This window comes from Corapipo altera, unplaced genomic scaffold (genome assembly GCF_003945725.1).
Source record: "Corapipo altera isolate COAL_440 unplaced genomic scaffold, ASM394572v1 53, whole genome shotgun sequence".
NCBI lineage: Eukaryota > Metazoa > Chordata > Aves > Passeriformes > Pipridae > Corapipo > Corapipo altera.
The window spans coordinates 5,815,069-5,834,311 of NW_020884900.1; the positions used below are offsets into that span (position 1 = coordinate 5,815,069).

The 19,243-nt window shown below is 39.8% G+C and overlaps 1 protein-coding gene across 4 annotated transcripts in view; it reads right to left on the bottom strand.

Moving 5' to 3' along the window:
- Positions 1-2,280: 2,280 nt before the first annotated feature.
- LOC113950113 (putative threonine dehydratase) overlaps positions 2,281-19,243 on the bottom strand; it is a 33,459-nt gene continuing 16,496 nt past the window's right edge. For all 4 annotated transcript variants that reach the window (XM_027649493.1, XM_027649491.1, XM_027649494.1 and 1 more), the window contains 7 exons: positions 16,917-17,082; positions 16,369-16,465; positions 15,392-15,467; positions 14,574-14,699; positions 13,177-13,344; positions 12,809-12,866; positions 2,281-4,938 (listed from right to left, as the gene is read on the bottom strand). In XM_027649493.1, the coding sequence (XP_027505294.1) occupies positions 4,840-4,938; positions 12,809-12,866; positions 13,177-13,344; positions 14,574-14,699; positions 15,392-15,467; positions 16,369-16,465; positions 16,917-17,082 (790 nt within the window). In that variant the 3' untranslated portion in view covers positions 2,281-4,839. The remainder of the gene's footprint in view (positions 4,939-12,808; positions 12,867-13,176; positions 13,345-14,573; positions 14,700-15,391; positions 15,468-16,368; positions 16,466-16,916; positions 17,083-19,243) is intronic.

Sequence of the window (19,243 nt, forward strand, 5' to 3'; positions counted from 1 at the left end):
TCAATTTCCATTTTTTAATTACAGTACTGCTGTATACGAGCCCTCGTTAACAAGGCTGTCAGTCTCACTTCATTATTTACAAGGTTACCCAGTTAAAAAATGCTTTGCTTTTTTACTTGTTCATTACAAGCTTGACCTGCACTGGTGATCAAAAGAAATTTTTTCGTACAAATAAAAATTATTCCCCAGCCTCCCAGTAGGTGATATTCACATACAAAATAAAGAGATATTTCTAGAGATTTTTTAGTGACTCCACTCATTTGAGGACCTGAAAACTTTTGCTGTATGGCCAACAGCCGATACATTCAATTAACCTTGTAAGTAACATGTTTATTCAGACTGGTGCCTGTATAGCATGAATAGCTCAAGAAATTACCGTCATTCGTTGAAAGCAAAAGAAACAAAAAATCCCTCAGCATTTCCTTTACTGTTGCTCCTCAGAAGAGAAGTAATAATGTGGCACAATCCACGTACTCTACTAGACTTTACAAGGCCCCTGCAACTCCAAACATAACTACAGCATATGCATGACTGGGAAGAAGGAGGGGAGAGAAGGAAAGAGAGGTATAAGGAACATCATTGTATCATTTATCAGTGTTCTTTGAGACCATTTCACAAAGAAAAAACACTTAGGTGCCTCTTGAGGGAATACACAGGGAGACAATTTACCAAGCCTAGAACTAAACAAGGTAAAATGTCCTTCTAAAGACTCTCTAGACCTCTTATCAGAAGGAAAACCACATCCTTCTCCAAAATTTCAAAAGTGTGGAAAAAAAGGGGTTTTTTCATAGTTGCAAAAATCCCCCCACAAACAAGTAAACCAGAATACCTGCATTTAGAAGAGTTTTCAGACATCAACAGCATAGGGCAAGCCCCTTGTATCCTTTTGGTGGATGCATTCAGGTGTGATTGATCCAGTTCGGCCCTTTAAGGACTCTTCCTTTCTTCAGACTGAAAATCTGTACGGGCTTAGGGACCCTGTTGATCACTGTTGACATACTTCAAAACATTCATATTTTGTTAGAATATTTTCCAACCACAGCCACCAATTTTTGCTGTAGCTTTGTTTAAAATAAATAAGTGCTTTTGAACCACGGGAAATTCACCTGCTCAGGGGGGTACAGCATTCAGAAGGATTCCCCCTCCACTGAGATGCAGCAAAAAGTTGGAAGCATATGAAAGCAAAGGTTTGTAACAGAAGGAAACTCTGCGAACTTCAATATCCCATACATGGCAGACAGCTGTTAAACAAACAGCAAAGAAGGTGACAGGAGAACCGAGGCTATCAAATAAATGACTGGCAGGAATTACAGCCCAACCCCACAGTCTTGCAGTTTCCTTTTCCAGTCAATAAACCACATGCCTAGGTTAGGGTCTAGCAAAAGTTTAATACTAACACCTCAAATGCACTTACTGCATTTTAGGATGGGAAGATCTAACACATGTTTCTGGATCTTCCATAAGCAGTATTCTAGAAGGCAAGTCGCTGCTTGTGAGGACATGCCACCTGCATGGGGAGATGAACTGCTCCTGATGCTGCACAAACATGTACTAGCAGAGTTTTAGATTTTAATCCAGAGGTAACAGGACCTGGCTGAAGAAATGAAGGAATCAATGTGGGAAGAGATTTTGTTTCAATTAAAGGTACACCTTGTTTGCATCAGTCCTTGGAAGAAGTCATGCTGTGCCTCTGGCAAACTGTGAAAGCAAAGGGCAGCTCCCAAAGCTAAGAAGCTTAGCACTGGTGGAATTACCTGGGTGAAAGCATCTTCTTCCACTGAAGATAAGTACGTGCATTTTAGCTGGTGGTCTGCTGCACCCTGAAATTGAGGGACTGGTTTACCAAAGTTCATGATACTTACAAAAAGTATCCCTGAGGCCTAATTCACCAGACATCACAGACTTCACTCACCAACACAAGCCCAGACCAAGACACCTCTGCTCCCAGACTCTACACATTGCCCAGGAACACAGCCAGGTACAAGCAAGGCAGTGTTTGCAGCTGGGCTAATACATGAAACAGAACCTCCTTCTAAGCCAGTGAGGAGAGATCCTTACCTAGCCATGTTGGGGAGCACCCCAGAAATCTCCCATCCCACTCCACAGGGCAAGAGCAGCCACACTGCCCAGCTGTGCTCACCTCATTGGCAGCTCAGAGCTCCCCCCGTGCACGAACAATGAGGATTTTGTGTCAATGTCAAGGACAGACACGGGAAAAAAATAACTCTGATTTTTTTAGTATGAGACTGCTATCAGTACCACGTGAGAGAAGGACAAATCTTTCCTTGCTGAGGTGGCAGAGCACAATTTTAATTATTTTTCGAATAAATACAATGCTTATATTTATGTTTTGCTGATTTAATAATTTGAGAAATGTTTACATAGCCATTAAATTTATTTTTTCAAGGTACATAGGAACATTCTATAAAAATTCTTTAAATAAAGCATTCAAAACCACATCTTTGAAATGCCATAGATCTTATTATATTTTATAATGCAAAAAGGTTAGTAGCACAGCTATTTCATTACTCTTTCCAATTGCATACATTCCTTTAAATGTTTAATTTTGATATTTTTTTCCCCTTGGAAGATATTAATTTTATCTTTGAAGCCAATGGACTTGAATAAAGGCAATACAGAATAATAATCAATTCTGTTTCATTATATTTACATATAAAGTGTTTATCACTTTAGACTTTTATGTATGTTCATGCTTAAAACAATAAAAATAAAACCAAACTGCACATATCAAGTTTGACATTTTAAGTAGCTTCTAGACATCACTTTCCTTTCTTCCCCCACCCCAAATACACTTTCAAAATCCTGTGGTGATTTCAAGTGCATCGATTTTTGGTTCCTCTATCTGCTACATCTTCTTGCCCCAGTTTTGTGAAGACTGATTAGAAAGGAAGTCATTAATGCTCTGAGCTTCTAAAAAAGAGTCCAGGATAATACAAGATCATAAACCAAGTACTCAGACAGCAGAAGCCACTACTGAGAACATTGGTTATTAAGTCCCATTTTCTTCTCATGTGGATACCTGAGACATCCTCAGAATTTCCTGAGAGTTTTGCAAAAGACAAGAGGGGGTAATTATACCCTTATTTATAGTGATTTTACATTTTTGATGATGTTGTTCGTTGCTTGTTTCAATGGAAGTAGCAATTATGTAATATATAGTCTGTCATCTATTTCCATACAGATTTCTTAAACTCTTCTGACCATGAAGAGAGGAGCTGTGTCTGACAGGCTTTGATTTGCAGGACCAAAGCCTATACTCATCATACTGGATGGCAAGAAGGGAACAAAACTAACCTTTGGGCCATCAATACTTTTCAGTTTCATGTGCAAACCAATATGGTTCTTCCAAATCCAGACCAAATCAGTGAGCTTCTATTTTTTGTCCACCACTGTGACTCTATACTCCTGCTTCTTCATGAGCCACAATAAGAAGGAACAGAGTATTGATCCCCTGCATCCTGTGAGGATGCTCACTCTGCTGGATTTTCCCCTGGGCTTTTGCTAGGGCACTGCTAAATACATAATATTTATTGTCTATACCTAATTATAAACTTGATGTTAGAAGCAGGATTAAGATCTCTCATTAAAATACCTATACCTAAAATTTTGGTAAATCCCAATTAAATTCAGCATATTTGCTCTGTTGTAGCTGGGCTTAAATAAAATTTTACCCAAATGGAAAAGCAACCATTGTACACACATTTGGAAGTGAGCCTGAATTTCTGTTATATTTCTTACCATCCCACTCTGTTATATTATCAGTAGGTCTCTGCCTGTAGTGATGAAATGGTATTTAGGTCAATGTGTTCTTTGTTAATTGTATTAGCCATGTGCCTAAAGACTTAGGCTTCCTCTTTTCCCAGCACTGCCTCTGGCTATTAACATGTGGTCTTTAAATATATTTCACTCTTAACTGTGTACTTAATCTGTCAGGTGAGATGGATAGAGTCTGTTTTAGACAGACTAAGATGATCAGTGGAATGCTAGTTACAAAATTCACATGGGTGGAGAGATCCCTTTTTATATAGAAACACAAGCCATTTTATATGCTACTTTTTATACTGAGTCTCCAAAAATTGAGGAGAGAATTACATTTGTGTTCTGTGTATCAGGTCTAATTGTATTCAGAACACTCTTTTTTTTTTATTTCTGAAACGTATTTTGGAATCTTATTTTGTAAATTGGATCATTTTCCCTTGGAAAAAAAAAGATACAATATTGGCTTTTATCTTCCAATGAGTTTTTTTGCTTTTGTTTAAATCACATTTTATTAGCATGATTTTTCCTCACGTGATAGCAAAGATAGAACAGAAGTGTGTTCAAACACACATGTATATACCTCCTGAAGCAGATTTATCAAATGGAAAACTGCTTCTGACTTGGAAACAGAAAATTTCTGTACTGGCAGTATGGCAAAGTCCAGCAGAAGGAGCTGTATTACTTTAACTACGAGCATCAAAATCAGAAGACCTTTGAGAGATCTATATTTAGATGTAAAGAGAAATGCCTTCTCCCTGTTTATTTACTGAGTATCATTGGATTCTACACACTAGCCAAAATCCAGCCAGCCAGCTGATAAAGAATTATTGAATTCCAACACCAGCAGAGACTAGAAGTTTCCCTTAGCTAAGCTAAAGTCTTGCATTTAACTTTTTTCCCCAAAGACATTCACTACCTTTTTAGCAGGAAATAAATATCCTGAAACTATTTGCTAACTGTTCAGCTTTGAAAGATAACATGTGTTCTGAAAGCCTCAAGATTAGGGCTCTGTAAAATACTTGTCAGAGGACCCCAGTCCCTTCCCTTGGGCTGTGCCCATCACCGCTGAGTCCAGGTAGTTGTGGGGTAGCGTTCCAAGAGCGCATTCCTCAGCTGGGCTGTGTGGATCTTGTCTCTGGTCTCCACAGTGCAGATGACCTGGAAAAAGAATTAGGACCATTCCTGATGCATGGCAGCAATCTCAGACAAAGGCATTTCCAACTTAATCCTAAAATACAGTCGTAAAAACAAAACAATCAGTTCAACATAAAACCTCTGGACCTCACATCTCCTGTCTACGCAGGTAAGAAAACTGACATTGCAGATATCTGGGGCTCATCCAGTCCTTCTGCGTGGTCATAAAACCTTCCAAAAGCCCTACTTTATTGCCTTCAAAGTTTAAAGAAGACAGGCTGATCCTCTGCTGGCTCCTGGGCAAGATGCTTGTCTGCTCTTGGCCTCCCTGAAATCATCTGTTAGTAGCTTCTCTTTTCTGTTCCCTGGGGTATGTACGTGGCACTGCTGCCACCTCACCACCTCTGACTCTTACCTCACCACATTTCCATATTTCTAGGAAGTATTTGTTCCAATGCCTCCATCCTTCAAGCTTTTTATATTCTCCTCCTCCTCTTCTCACTCATGGAGTTATTCTCCTGTACTTTTTAATCTCTGCAGTGTTCTGGCTAGTTTCATCTCCTCATGCACCTTCTTGCTTTATTCTGATTTTTGTTTGCTTACTGCGTCACCTCTAGTTTTCTGTTACGGGTGTTCTGCTGCTAAATCAAGCTAATCTCAGGCAAAACTAATCTTGAAAGTTTATTTAATTCTTCACTTACTTCCACAAATACTGTTGACAATCCTGTCATGCAGCCACTGAAGATAATAACTTCAATGTCATTTTTTCAATTCTTCTATAATCTTTCTTTTCTACATACTCACATCTCTGCCACATCACTTGAAAATCTGGGCGCTACCAAAGATGCAGCACCAATGTGAAGGTGCAGAAGGAAAATTATACCTCACAATTTTAGACTGCTAACTTCCATCACAGCTGGTCCTACTGGCATTATCACTGATGTTGAAAGTACGACTTGGCAAAAAAGACCTCACAGAAACATGGAAATCTAGCAAGGAAAGGATCCAAGATGAGTCATGGTGCAAGTACAGAGAGTTCATTATAACAGGCAAATCTACTGAGAATAGAGAAACAACTGATGTTGGGCTGCTAGAGACAGATGCCCTGTATGATGTTGCTGTCAGAGCTGCATCCTTTTCAGAAATCAACAAGGCAAAAACCAAAATTTTGTCTAATCAAACAGATTTCTAAATAAGAACTTTGTGAATTCATGTTTCCTGGAACGATCTTAAAATAACAATAAATCTTTAGCAAAACTGTTGAATGAAAGGATAGAACACTAACACTCAGGGTTGTTCTAAATAACCATGAGCTCACTTAATTAGAAAACTGGCTACAACTTCTTAAATATCATCATGAAATAAGCCACATTTCTGATCTGGTCTTGTAATTCTTCGCCTCTTGTGCTGAACATAGTTCTATTCTTTTGGTTCTTTGGAGTGCAAATTGGATGCTAATTTCTTCCTCCTCCAAAAAAAGTGGGATTTAGTCTCAAGAGAAGGACAGGCATAGAGGACAATTAATAATGAGGGAAGATGAGAGAACACAAAGATTGGGAAAAATATCTAAAGGCACCGATGTACCAATACCCATTATCCACTCCCTGGTTCACATAAAATCCCTAAAGCTTTGCAACCATATCTTCAAGAGCACACACTCATCTCTCATGGAGTCTGTAATTAAAAAAAGCAACATTTTCCCTCTGCCAAAGCAATCATGCCTGCTTTGTGCCGAGTAAATCAATTGCTGCTCTTGGAACCAGTCTGAACTTGCCAGGTTCAACCTTGAATGTCTGGCAGCAAGCAGTTGCTCTGCACTGGGTGCCAGCATGGGAAGGCATTTTGATTTATAGAACTAACTATCCTCTCTGCCCTTTCCTTTCTGCTAATGATTGAAGCCAGATAGCCTTGGCTAGATTGGAGTCAGAGACCTTGAAAACAGTTTGGATAAATACTGTCCTTTTGTTCTGTGCATGTATTGCATCCAACATGTGATCTGGGAGATAATACCTTGTAGTGTGTCATAAAGTAGTAACAGCAAGAGCAGCGACAACAAACAACTCCAGAAATTTACCCGATTTTTCACACTTGTCAAATTGAGGAACAGAGAACATTTGCTCACAGCAGGAGGGAAGAGAGAATCACACTCTACCTCACAGCAGCTACAGATCTCAACAGCAAGGAAGGCAAGAATTTATTTTCTTGCTCAGATTAAGCCAATTTACACTGCAGTTTTGTTTTCACAGAACTGCTCTCTCTTACTTGCTTCACCTGGGAAGTATAATTTACATGAGTGACCATCAGGGCAATCCTCATATTCATGGGGAGGTATATGAGTTTATATTTATCTAGGATAAAGAGTCACCCAGGTACTACTTGCTACAGGAGGTTGTCTGTCTGTTGACAACTAAGTGCTCAAAAGTGCTCTTATTTAAGAACAAATGACAAAACCTATTGCCTGATGTTTCTTGTGCTCCAGGCAAGATAACACATGACAACTAGAGAAAAAAGTACTTTAAAATTTACTTTTACTTCAAACTCAGTAGGTCTCAGAACTATACATGGGATTTTTGACCTTGTAGAGCTCTCATTGGCTGCAGGGCCACCTATGCACAGAAGACCTTTCTTTCCTGTGCATCAAAAAATCCCACAAAACCAACAACAGAGTACATTTTATGCATTTCTCTCCCATATATTATATCCTTGCTGGATTAAATAAGTATAAAATTGTCTAGTCCGGTAAGACCACTAAAATAACCAACCAGATGGTTCTTGTACTGTATTTAGAGTTCCGCTCCCTGTGTCAGGTAATCTGAAGATTGATTCCAGCCTAAGGGTTTAGGTAGCCTGGTGGATTTTTTTGTAGCAGGCCTACAAGTAGTTGAAGACAGAAGAGACTTCACTGAATATTGATGGCTTGTGGGTTTTATTTAATGACTAGAAATAATTGAGAGAGCAGGACAAAGGCAAAAAAAAAAGATAAAGCAAAAAATTGATCACAAGTTATTACTGTGCAACACCAAAGTCCAGATGTATAAATTTACATACTTATAGGAATTAAATTGATTTCAAAGAGAGGAAAGTTCATAACTTCACAAGGGGAAGAAATTTGCAAAGTTCTGTGCTGAGTAGAGTGGGCACCTCTACTCCCTTTTAACTGCAAGTCTCATAGTCAGGGCGCTTTGCCTTTTAGATCCTATTTTCCTAGATTTTAAAAATGAGTTTGGCATGCCTCTCATGCCTCCCTGATGCCTCCTATCTGTAGGCTGTGTGTGCAAATAAAGATTTTGGGTAGACATGCTTAGCCAATGTTAGAGAATAGAGAGAATGTGAGCAGTGTTGCTGAGTCAAGAGATTTCAGTCTTTTGTTCTTTTCCGGGCTCCATGTAAAGGTAGATCCTAACTAGCTAGTGCAGTTCGTTATGTCTTTGACTCATCCTTTGAACCCTCATTTCTTCAGTCCTAGACACCATATTCATCATCTTTTTCTAAGATGTTGTTGTTGGAGAATTCACATAACTTAATATTCATGATACACTACATTTAGCAATATTATAGGTTTGTTTGAATGAAAATCACTGGAGTTAGGAATGAAAACTTTATTTATATAGGCTAGTTTCAGTTTTACATTTAAAGCAAGGGGTTTAATTTCTATTTGAAAAAAATAGCAACTGGGCAATTTTCTGATTTATTCAGTAAACACCCAGTGTAGGTTACTGAACATTACAGATTATTTGGTAACAGCACTTCAGTTTATGGTTTGGGGATCAGCTGCCAGATAGTCCCCAAGGTCAGAGTGATGGAACGCTTGAGAAAGAATGTAACAGCTGTCACTTGGTTGTGCAACCTGAGCCCTTATCTTTTGGCATATTTGTGCAGTCGGGTTGGTGAGCAGGAGCACGAACGAGCGACTGACACATTACGTAAATCTGATAATAATCCAACAGGTCTGCTCTTACCCTCCCCAGAGCAGGGTTCTAATTTCTACAACTAGGGCAGGATATTCTGTACCTTGTTAGTCTGCTCTGGAATGCCATTAAAGACCATGACCGAATCCTTTTGGAGGCCTCAGAAGAAATGCATTGTTGAACTTCCCACTCCAAGTGTCTCCATTTCGTAGTTGGGGAAGTGAAGCATGGAAACACAGCCTTGCCCAGGGTCATGCAGGAAATGCTTTAGGAATGATAGCATTCTTCTCATAGCTGTACAGCTGCCTGCTCCTCTGTATTTGCTTCACAGGGCAAAAACATGGAATGTGTTGGCAACTGGGGACTCTAGCCCAAAATACTCCCCTCCAGCCTTTTACAAAACGCAAGTTGACCCAAAGGCATTTACTCAAATTGACCAGAGCAGACTAAAATAATTTACTGAGTTCTGGCCTGAGGTGAATAAACTATGTGGAAAGAAAAGGTATTACACCACACAAAGCAAGCCAGGAACTCCAGTACCACTGAGATAATGTGCAATGTTACTGAAAAGGCAACATTTGATTTATGAATTAGAATTTTCTTGCCCAGTCAGAGGGAGGAGTGATGTAATGGATCTTCTTTTTACAACTAATCTCTTCTGAGTTATTTAAAACCACAGCAGAGTGATGCTCCCTAGAGGTTTGAGGTGAACAAACCAGACAAGCCCACAACATGAGACAGAAGGGAGGTCAGAAGGAACACTGCCACCGAAGCTGCTCTAAAAAGCTCCTGGGGCACTTCAAGACCTTGCAGGCCCTCACTGCTCTGTTCCAGGACGCTCCTGTACCTGCCAGTCTGATTACACTACAGTTTCTGTGGTGAGAAGAAGACTTTTCTAGAAAATTGATGAGCTCAAAGATATTTTATTTCAACTGGGCTGCCTGAATCCAAAAATGAGACACCCCTTAAGCAGGCAAGATGCTGATCTACAGCAGAGCCTTGCATGGCTTCATAGCAAAGACTGTCCTTACCTTATTGAGGTGCTTATTGATTTTTCTCACTGACTTCTCTCTGAGTCAATAATAATATGAAATTTAAGGGATTGAAATCGTTATAAAGAGGTTTACAGATGGAAGCAATTTAAGTGATAAATTGTCCCAATTGAATCTGAGGAATATTACTGATAGAGAGCAGAGAAAGTTCTCAGAGGCAAGTTGTAGCTTCCTCCCACGAATTGGATAATCCTTTAGACCTCTGCATCCAGTTAACCAGTGACACTAGCTGATTTTTTTCATTAGCTCTGATCTTTATTTCTGTCTAGATATTCCCAGTCATCTAACCTGCTGCAATAGCTATAAAATGTGAAGCCTACCAGGTTGATTATTTGTATGATTTGCTAAGAGTTATCTACTTCAATATAGGGACTTGGAAAGTAATTTCCTAACTGCTCAGGTAAGAGTGAAGTAGGGTGTAGACCTTTCCAAGAAAGAAATCCAGCACAAGTCACAAGGGAAGAGAATCTAAACTGGAGGAATGAGCAGGCAGAATCCTACAAAAACTCTCATATCGTTCCAAAGAACATAACCAGCTGATCCCACTGCATAAGGCACTTCATTAAGAATGAGCTTAATCTGCCATATTCCTTCCTTCTTTATTTTTTTTTTAAATCTCTTATTTTAGCCAGTAAAACATTTCAAAAGTTATTTTTCCAGAAATGCAATCTGAACATAAAGTTTCATTTGGAAAGTCCTTACTCCTCCGTGAAGTCAGACTATCAGCAAGGATCTTCCCACAGAGTGTTCCAAACTTGCATTAGATCAATAAACACTAACTGAGAAAGGCATTTCATTAGAATGAAAAAAAAAATAAATAAAACACCAGCTCTATCTTCCTGATAAGCAGTGAATAGAAGCCAAGTTTCTCTTCTTTGGAAATGAAGGGGTAAATCTAAAAAAAATTATTAAATACTGAGACGACAATCTTGACAAGACTGATTTAGTGCTTCAAATAAGCAACTACACTTACTGCTCTGTTCTGTCAAACACTTTATCTATATCCACAGTCAAAACTATGCATTAAAGTTAGAATGGAGTGGGAATAGCTGTAATGCCTTTCTTATTATTACCACCAGTTCAATATGTGGTCATTTTGATTCTTGGTTCAGATTTTAATGCATGCTTAATTTTATGTGCTGAGATTTACACTGATAAAAATGCTAAAGTTCATTTCAGGTTTGCTTTAGTAGCAAATGTTTAAAATGCTTTGATGACACAGGGCTTTGGCTCTTGGAAACAACAAAGAAAAAAGCAAAACCTCCCTCATGTGTATTAGCTTTACTAGGAAAATAAGTATTTTTTCTGTGTCTGGTTAGAGCAAATTCATTTTGATGCTGAAAGATAAATCCTGTATTTTATCCTTTTTGATTACACTTGCTTTAGTTTTCAAAGAAAAGCCTTCCAATTCACCAGGTGTCACCAGATAAAGCTGCCTCCAAAGGCACTGAGTTCTGTACATCTGTGTCACTACGTTGTTCTTCACATCTGATTATCCAATAGCCTCTCCCAGACTGATTAAAAGACATCATGCAAATCCAACATCCAATTAAAATATTCAGGAACGCAAATTCCTCCCTTTGACCCTTCTGTAGTACAACACTTAGATTCTCGAAGTGGACAGTCAGTGAAAGCACACTGTATTTAAAGGGCAGAGAATAGCACATGGCACTGTTTTCATTCAGGGCCTGTATTTACTACATGTTCTGATACAATTGCCTCATTGGGAGAGGTTGCAAGAGCAACAGAAAATTGTTCTAACATTCTCAGTTGAAAACTAAGTGGATGTCATTTATTTTACTTAGTAGCAGTAACAAAAACTACAAGCCTCACTTCAAAAAAATTGCATTGACAACTTTAGAAGAGTTACAGGGTTTGTTGAAACTCACCTTGAGTGAAGAGGGTTTTCAGAGCTAAGTCAGTCACTCACTCAGAGGGATTTATCTACCCCTGCAGTGCCATGCTATCCCCAAGTTACCCAAAGCTGTAAGCTGGCCTGTCATCATGGCATACTGGGGAAAAATGAAGTTTTAGTCCCAGACACTTGAGAGAACTGATGATATCATGTTCTGAAAAATGTTCATGAACTTTATTGTACTCTTGCTAAAGTGAAATTTAATCTACCTCTTCTTTATATCCACAAGTGAAAATATAGGGCAGGTTTCTGTATCCAGGCAGGAAATTAGATATAAAGGCCAAAATCGAAGAACTAGCTTACTCAAGAGCATCACTGCATCTCAGCTATGAGACTGTTTAGCAAAGATCCTTAATTTGACTTGTGGTTTCACAAACTGTCAGGTTGGACTTGGACAGGGGTAGCATGAAATCAGTAGGACCACACCTTTGCCAAACCAGTTGAAGTAAGAGATATACCATGAGAAAAATGGTCCTTTTAAGAGATGCCATGTTAACACCTCTTGACTGTTGCTATATCCAACACCCAACAAAGGAATAGCTATTTTGCTCTATGCTCATTGTGGATAAGGAATAAAACTGGGGCCCTAGCTAAAAATGAGGGTTCCTTAAGAGTAAGGGTGTTCTCCACATTGCTTTAAGGCAAACACCTCAGACAATTACAGCAGCCTACATAGCTGGCTCTTCAGGTTCTGGACGGATGCTGCAGGTTGCTCACCACCTCTGGCACACTGCCACGCCAGCAAGGAGGGTTTGCAAGAGAAACATTGCAATACAACAGCTGGAGTATTTCACAGGGTGTCACAACAGCAGGTAAAACTGGTCCTATGTTCTTTATATGCCTGCTAAGTGTTTGGCAAGGTGCTGTATAACGTAGAAGAAATTCTCTCTGACACTGCTCACCAAATCACTGTGCACACTATCAGACTCCTTCAACATAGCATAGAGAGACATAGGAAAACAGAGCAAACTAGGGGAGGCCAGTACTACTAAAGAAACTGAAATTGCAGCTCATCTTACCTCAACGGTGAAGAGCTCAGACGTCACAAATGTGCGTTCTTGTTTGATATCCAAAACTCTAGATCAAATAAGGGACAAATTAGAGATCACAACAATCACCTGTCACTGCAAAATAGCTTCTGTAAGCATTCAGACAGCAACTAGCTTTGCTTCTTTCTGAATTAGACACAATTCAATGCTACAAAGGTGCTTTCAGGCCAGAACAAAAATGAAGTAAATAAAATCTTTCTGAAATATAACAAGAAAAACCCCTTGATTAATTAGTTACTTACACACTTGCCTTCAGAGACCTTTGGAAAGGTTTCCAAACCTTTAATAATCTTTGTGCTATTCTGTGACTGTATTTCCCTGCTACTAGTCTGATTTACCTTGCTTCTTCCCGAGCCAAAATTTCCAGTAGCTTTGACATGTCTCCTGGGCAGTCAGAAATCACAAGGGAAAATCTGCACACTGTGTTGTCAAGGGTCAGGGCACGAGCTATGCACTGTTGCAGCAAATGTAATTCCAGGTTTCCACTGCATATAACAACTGCCACTCTGAAAACAGAGAGAAAAATAGGCGTTTTGATTAGCACTTGTCTGTAAAGGAACCATAAATCACAGACTGTATTCAATATCAGCTTAAGGTCTGCTAGAACCTACCGCAATAAATATGTATTATATGTCAGAGGGGCTGCTGGTGCTCAGTATCATCTGTGAGCAGGCAGGGGGAGCCTAGAAACTGGCTACATTAGTTGGTCTGAAATGTTTTCATTTTGCATTTCCTGAAGATCTGAAATTTGCTAGAGATAATTAGCTGGAGAACTCTAGGTCTGTTTCAAGTTTTGAAGTTTGACATAATTTTTCCCTGGAAGTTCTAAGTTTCAGCCTCTTAATGATCAGACAACATATATGTCAATGCTTTCTGTACCCATTAATTAAATTCACTTCAACTTGAAAAATGAGTGCAGAAATGTTTGAAGAGCAAGTGAAGAGCCACATAGTCAGCCCATGATAATCTCTCTCTGCAGAGTCAAACCTGACCTCTTTAAAACTGAATCTTTGCATTTTCCCTTTTATTTTAGCTGTACTGAATTGGAATGCACTGCTGCTCTGTATGTACTCTGTCAGCCTCTTCTGAAGAAGTGCCTCAGCAGTATTTTAGTGTACAATGCTGTGCACTGGAAATTTTATTTTGTCTTGAGGGCATGTATGTTTAAATACATCCTGGACTATGTCCTGAGACAAGGCTCAATCCACTTAAGTGCTGAACCCTCAAGCTGAGAGGCAAGGCAGCACTTACCCACATGTTCAACATCAAGCACAAGGATAATCCCTCTGACTATGTGGACAGTTCTCATGACTGGAAGGTAGATGCCACTGGGTGACTACTGAAGATAGCCTAGCTTCTGTCTCACCACAGACAGGGCTGGTTTTCACAAGTGGAATGGGAGGAGGCAACAGGCTGACAAGAGCAGGTTACTGTCCTGGCAGGAGCAGCCATGCCTCGTGGAGCTGTGTGTAACTGCCTTTCCCCCAACCATTTGAAAATAGAGGAAAAGATTTTTCAGGTCTCCTGGCTGACATTGGTCTTCTTCAGCATAGTCTTATGACCTGTGACTGATCTATTCAGCCTGAATCATGCACCACTGACAAGCCCATTGCCAGTTCAGGGGCAGGAACGACCTTGTCACTCATAGAACAAGTAGCTTTTCACCATTTCCTGGGACCAAAGTGCTCAGCCCCATGCTTCTGCCATGGTTCTCTGTTTGAAACAGCTGCTGTACCTTTTACCCTTCAACTCAGGCAGTTTCCCTGCCACCAATGCTGCAAGTCCAATGGCTCCTTCTGCATCAACTGTGGCTCGCTCATACTCCAGCAATCTCAGCATGGAAATGAGGATGTCCTCCTCCCTGAAAGCAGGAAAGTTGTGTCAAAACAAATCAAAAGAGCTACCAAAAGCAGAAGATAATACATTTATGTGTGACTAGGTACTTTCCATTTTCCCAGGTACATATGACCTCAAAGTAGCGTTACAGAACACTGTGCTGTTGGGAGTGACTGTACATCTCAGAATCATTATTAACTGAAAGACAGGATGGGTTTTTTTACTATAAATATTAACTAAATCCTAGTAGTAACTATATTCCACAAACTTGGCCTTTCTGTGAAGATTTAGAGGAGTTTTGCCAAGGGCTGCCTTCAAGTGTCAAAGAACACAATAAGGACAAGTTTTACACCCAGAGCATCACCTGGCAGCAGGTGAAGTACTGGCCAAGGGCCCAGTCTGGACAATGCTTTTAGTGTATCGTTTAGTTTTAGGTAATCCTGCGAGGAGCAGGGGGTTGGATTTGATGATCCTTCATGGGTATCTTCCAGTATGAGATATTCTATGATTGTGTGATATGTGGGTTTGGATTCAATGTCTTCAGTGCCCCTCTTGAAATGAAAGGTACCCCATCCCCATACTCTCACAATGTGTGCATGGTGGCATGTCCTGCCAACCTGCTCTCCACTGCACAAGCAGAACCACCATACCCTGGTGGTACACTGCATTTGTCATTTACAACAATGTTCGTCTAATGCTATTCATTTCTTCACCTACCTCACAGCAACAACTTTATCCACAAGTTTCCCAGTCAGCTGCAAAGAATTGCTGCCAAAGCAAACTCCACTCACATCTGCAGATTTCAAAAGAAAAAACTATGAAGCTGGCTGCTTTAGACATATTCAAGATTTTTTGGCGTCCTGGCTGGTTTGTGCCCTTAATGAATGCAGCACACTGCTGTTAGATGACCTTAGGTTGCTTGATTTTTTTTTTCATATGACAAAAATTCGTTTGGTAATGAAAGACCAAATCTTACAGGAAGATTTTGCCATTTTGGATCCCTCCAAGAAAATTCTGATACTTCACTGGCTCTGTTGCACTGTGAGAGTGACCCTGCAGCCCAACGCTTTTCACTGTTCAATGAGATTTGAAGGAGAGAAGACCCAAGCACGGCACTGGGCTTGTTAGCTACAGCAGGACAGTTAGCAAAGGGGTGCAGACACAGGCAGAGTTTACCAAGAGGGATAAAAAGTTTTTTATAAAACTCCCATTTAACCCAGAACTTCCAGAGATTTGGACATCAGGTAAACAGAATGTTCTTAAGTTGCTTAACAGTTGAGATTTTTTTGAGCAAATGATGTGGAAAAAACTGTGTAATTTATAAACACTGTTGTTCTGAGAACAGCTCTGTGTGTCTAAATATTTAAGCACTCCATTTTCCTGCCTTTTCACAATTCAATCTTTTGCACAAGAACTTTCTCATTGATTTCACTGTTTTAGATGCTGCTTGTGAGCACAATGGTCAGATAAATATTCTCATATTTCTAAGTGTTCGTGTGCACTGGAAATAGCATTGTACTCCAGGGAGGTGGTGGGGGAAAGTGTGGCAGAAGTTGCTCTCACAGTTTGAACTAAATTCTGAGTTTTCAGAGATTTCCCTTAATACATGTTTGAACTGAAGGAGAAAATAATAAAGTTGAAGAAATCTATTACAACCTTTATTTTACCTCCAAAAGAATAACACATTTTCTCACCTCCATAAAAGTGATGATTGTTGCAGGCCTGGTCTTCAGCTGGGTGGCCAGCCTTTAAGGAATGTTGCAATACAGGGAAACTTTCAGATTCAACCCCCTGAGGAAGACAAGTGTTGTCACTTTTTTATTGAACCAGTTATAATAGAAGTCACCACCAAAGTAGACACCAAAACCTACAGAAAGTTTCCTCTTCAAATTAACAATTAATTTTGAGTTGCGTAACAACTGAGCTACCAATAAACTTTTTCCGTGGCTTAATTAGGACCAAATTTTTCCAGTAAGAAATTATTTCAAAACACAGAGCTGGATTTCATTTGTTTTGGAAACATATTCCCACATTTTTTTTTTGAAATCAAACCAAGCAGCCAAGAGACAGGAGCTTCCCTGTCTCTCAGAGGCTCTTCTAGGCAAACCCCACAAGATCAGATAGTTCCTGTCCCCCGCATATTCAGTCTCTGCAAGTGTATCACTAGATACTACTGTCTTTTGAAAGCATCTGTGGTGAAAGCTGCCCAAATGCAACACTTAAAAGGTAAAAGGAAACTTACAATTACAGAAATATGTGGGTTGAGGTATTTGAGCGTAGCAGCTGATCCTGCCAGCAAGCCACAGTGGCCTCCTGCAGGGAAAATCACAGCATCCAGCTTTGGCACCTGCTCATACACCTCCAGCCCCACGGTCCCCAGGCCTGACAGGTACACAGCACTATCCTCCCTGTGGGAAGGAAGGGCACAGATCAGCAGAGGTCACAGTTGTCAGTGCAATAGTAATTCAATCTATCACTTTCAAAACATCGTTCAGCAGAAGAACACATGTGAAAGTAAATCACCAGCACATGAGGGGAGGAGGGGATACAACAGAAAGGTGCCATCAGACAGACCATCACATGCTGTTAGCCACTGGGAGAAAACTCCTGCTGTTGAAAAGCCCCTTAAATAGAGTTCAGGCTGAAGAGCACTTAACTCTGTTGTTACCAGCATCAGGTGATTACAGAGCTGGCGGGCAGAAGTCATGTTTCCATTGCCATCACTTCCTTCAGCTTCACAAATTTTAACTGTTGCAGTCCAAACTAAAAGCAAAGTCTCAAAAGGAAATCTCATTCTCTTTATTTATTAGTGCATTTAGTGTTTGTGGTAAATAGAAATTTTCATGAAATTTAAGCACTGTGTTCAGCATCACAAATTCCAAACAGATTTCTACAGAGTTGTCTTTCCACAGTCCAGGGCCAATATCTGATATCTTCACATTACTCTGAAAGACTGTGGAAGGGTAAGAGAAGTATTTAGTCATGCCAAAATACTCACTGGTAAAACACTATCATCCAAAGGTAATATAATGAGCAGAACATGGACAGAGTCAAAAGATTGAAGAAAACTCCACTATACAGTCACACAACTGAGTTGGATCTATTTCTAAAAGCTGTTTTGCATTTTATTTATAAGTTAGCAATGATGTAAATGTAGAATGATATATGAGAAAAAAAATATGAGCTCTCTGTATGGTCTGTTTTTTCAGGCAAAAAGACATGCAAAAGGAATTATAGATCCAATGACTTCACTTGATTTATTTGACCCAAGGATGTTTGGGTACTAGGAAGCTGTGTTTTTATTACTGTTAGACACGTACAGAGAGGCTCAGCTCAGGAGCACAGAATGCCTGCAAGGTAGAGACCAAGGCCCTTGTGAAGTTACCTCACATATATATCAAAGCACAGAAAAGTCCTCAGGGTAAGAGACTATATAACTACATAAGAAAGGATGGGAGTAAAGAACTTTCACTCCTGTAGCACAGCTAAAGACAAAGGCAAGAAATAATAGTGGGATGGGTAACTGAACCCTTGAATTTATTGCCCCTATGAAGGTATTGAAGGAGCTCTCTCCTCCTTCTTGTACGTGACAGAATATATCAGTGGTCTCCTGAACAATTCTGGAGTCTTATTCCCAAATAAGATTCAGAATCGAGTTTGTGGAGCTACTTCTGCTGTGATTACGTGGGAAGCCACAGGGACCTGCAAAAATGAATGAGGATCTGGGATATTCAATTTAGGAGTAAAGCTTCTCTAACAATTGAAAACTGTCTGGAGGAGACTGCTCTGGGCATGGAGTACTATTAGCAGTTTGAATCAATGTTTCAGATAACAATGTGTTCCTTGCGAACATCCAGTGAAAACACCAGTTCACTGATCAGCCTTCAGCTTTCATAATAAAATGGGTGATTTTCTTTGCACTGTGGCTGATTACTTTTGCTTTGTGAAAGCTAACATATCTCTTTTAAGTATCATATACCATTGAAGCAAAATGAAGGAAAAGGGCAGCTAAATCTAAAGGCTGTAAATTTAAACAAGCATTTTTGAGCCAGAGCTAGAAATTTGGATATTTGTCTTCTGAAACATGTGATATATCAGCAATCAAAGACAGGCTGTCAGGCTTCAGTTTCCCAATAAAATCTTGGTGTGGCAGCTAGAAGGCAGCGTTCCCATCCATTCCAAGTAAAGGGCTCAGAAGCCATCAGGTAGAGCAACAGACCAACCAAATCACAAATAATCAGGTCTGATCAGCATTTGATTATGGACTTAAACAAGAAAAAAATGGGCTCTCAAGGAAGGAAGGTGTGTAATTCAATCTGCAGCACTCTTACCTCTCTGATTCACAAAGGAATCTCTCTCACATCATTGCAGAGGTACTGAGTTACCTATTGGCTATAGTCACACTGCATTTATAATGAGGTCCTGAACCCCTGTATTTACGAACAATTTCATGTCACCTAGGCAGCAATTAGGCAGACTGAATGACTGAATTCCAATTTGAAAAATCACATTCCCTTCCTGGAATTTCCCAGGAAGTTGCAGTTGTATAAAAAGTGCCCTACCTCTAAT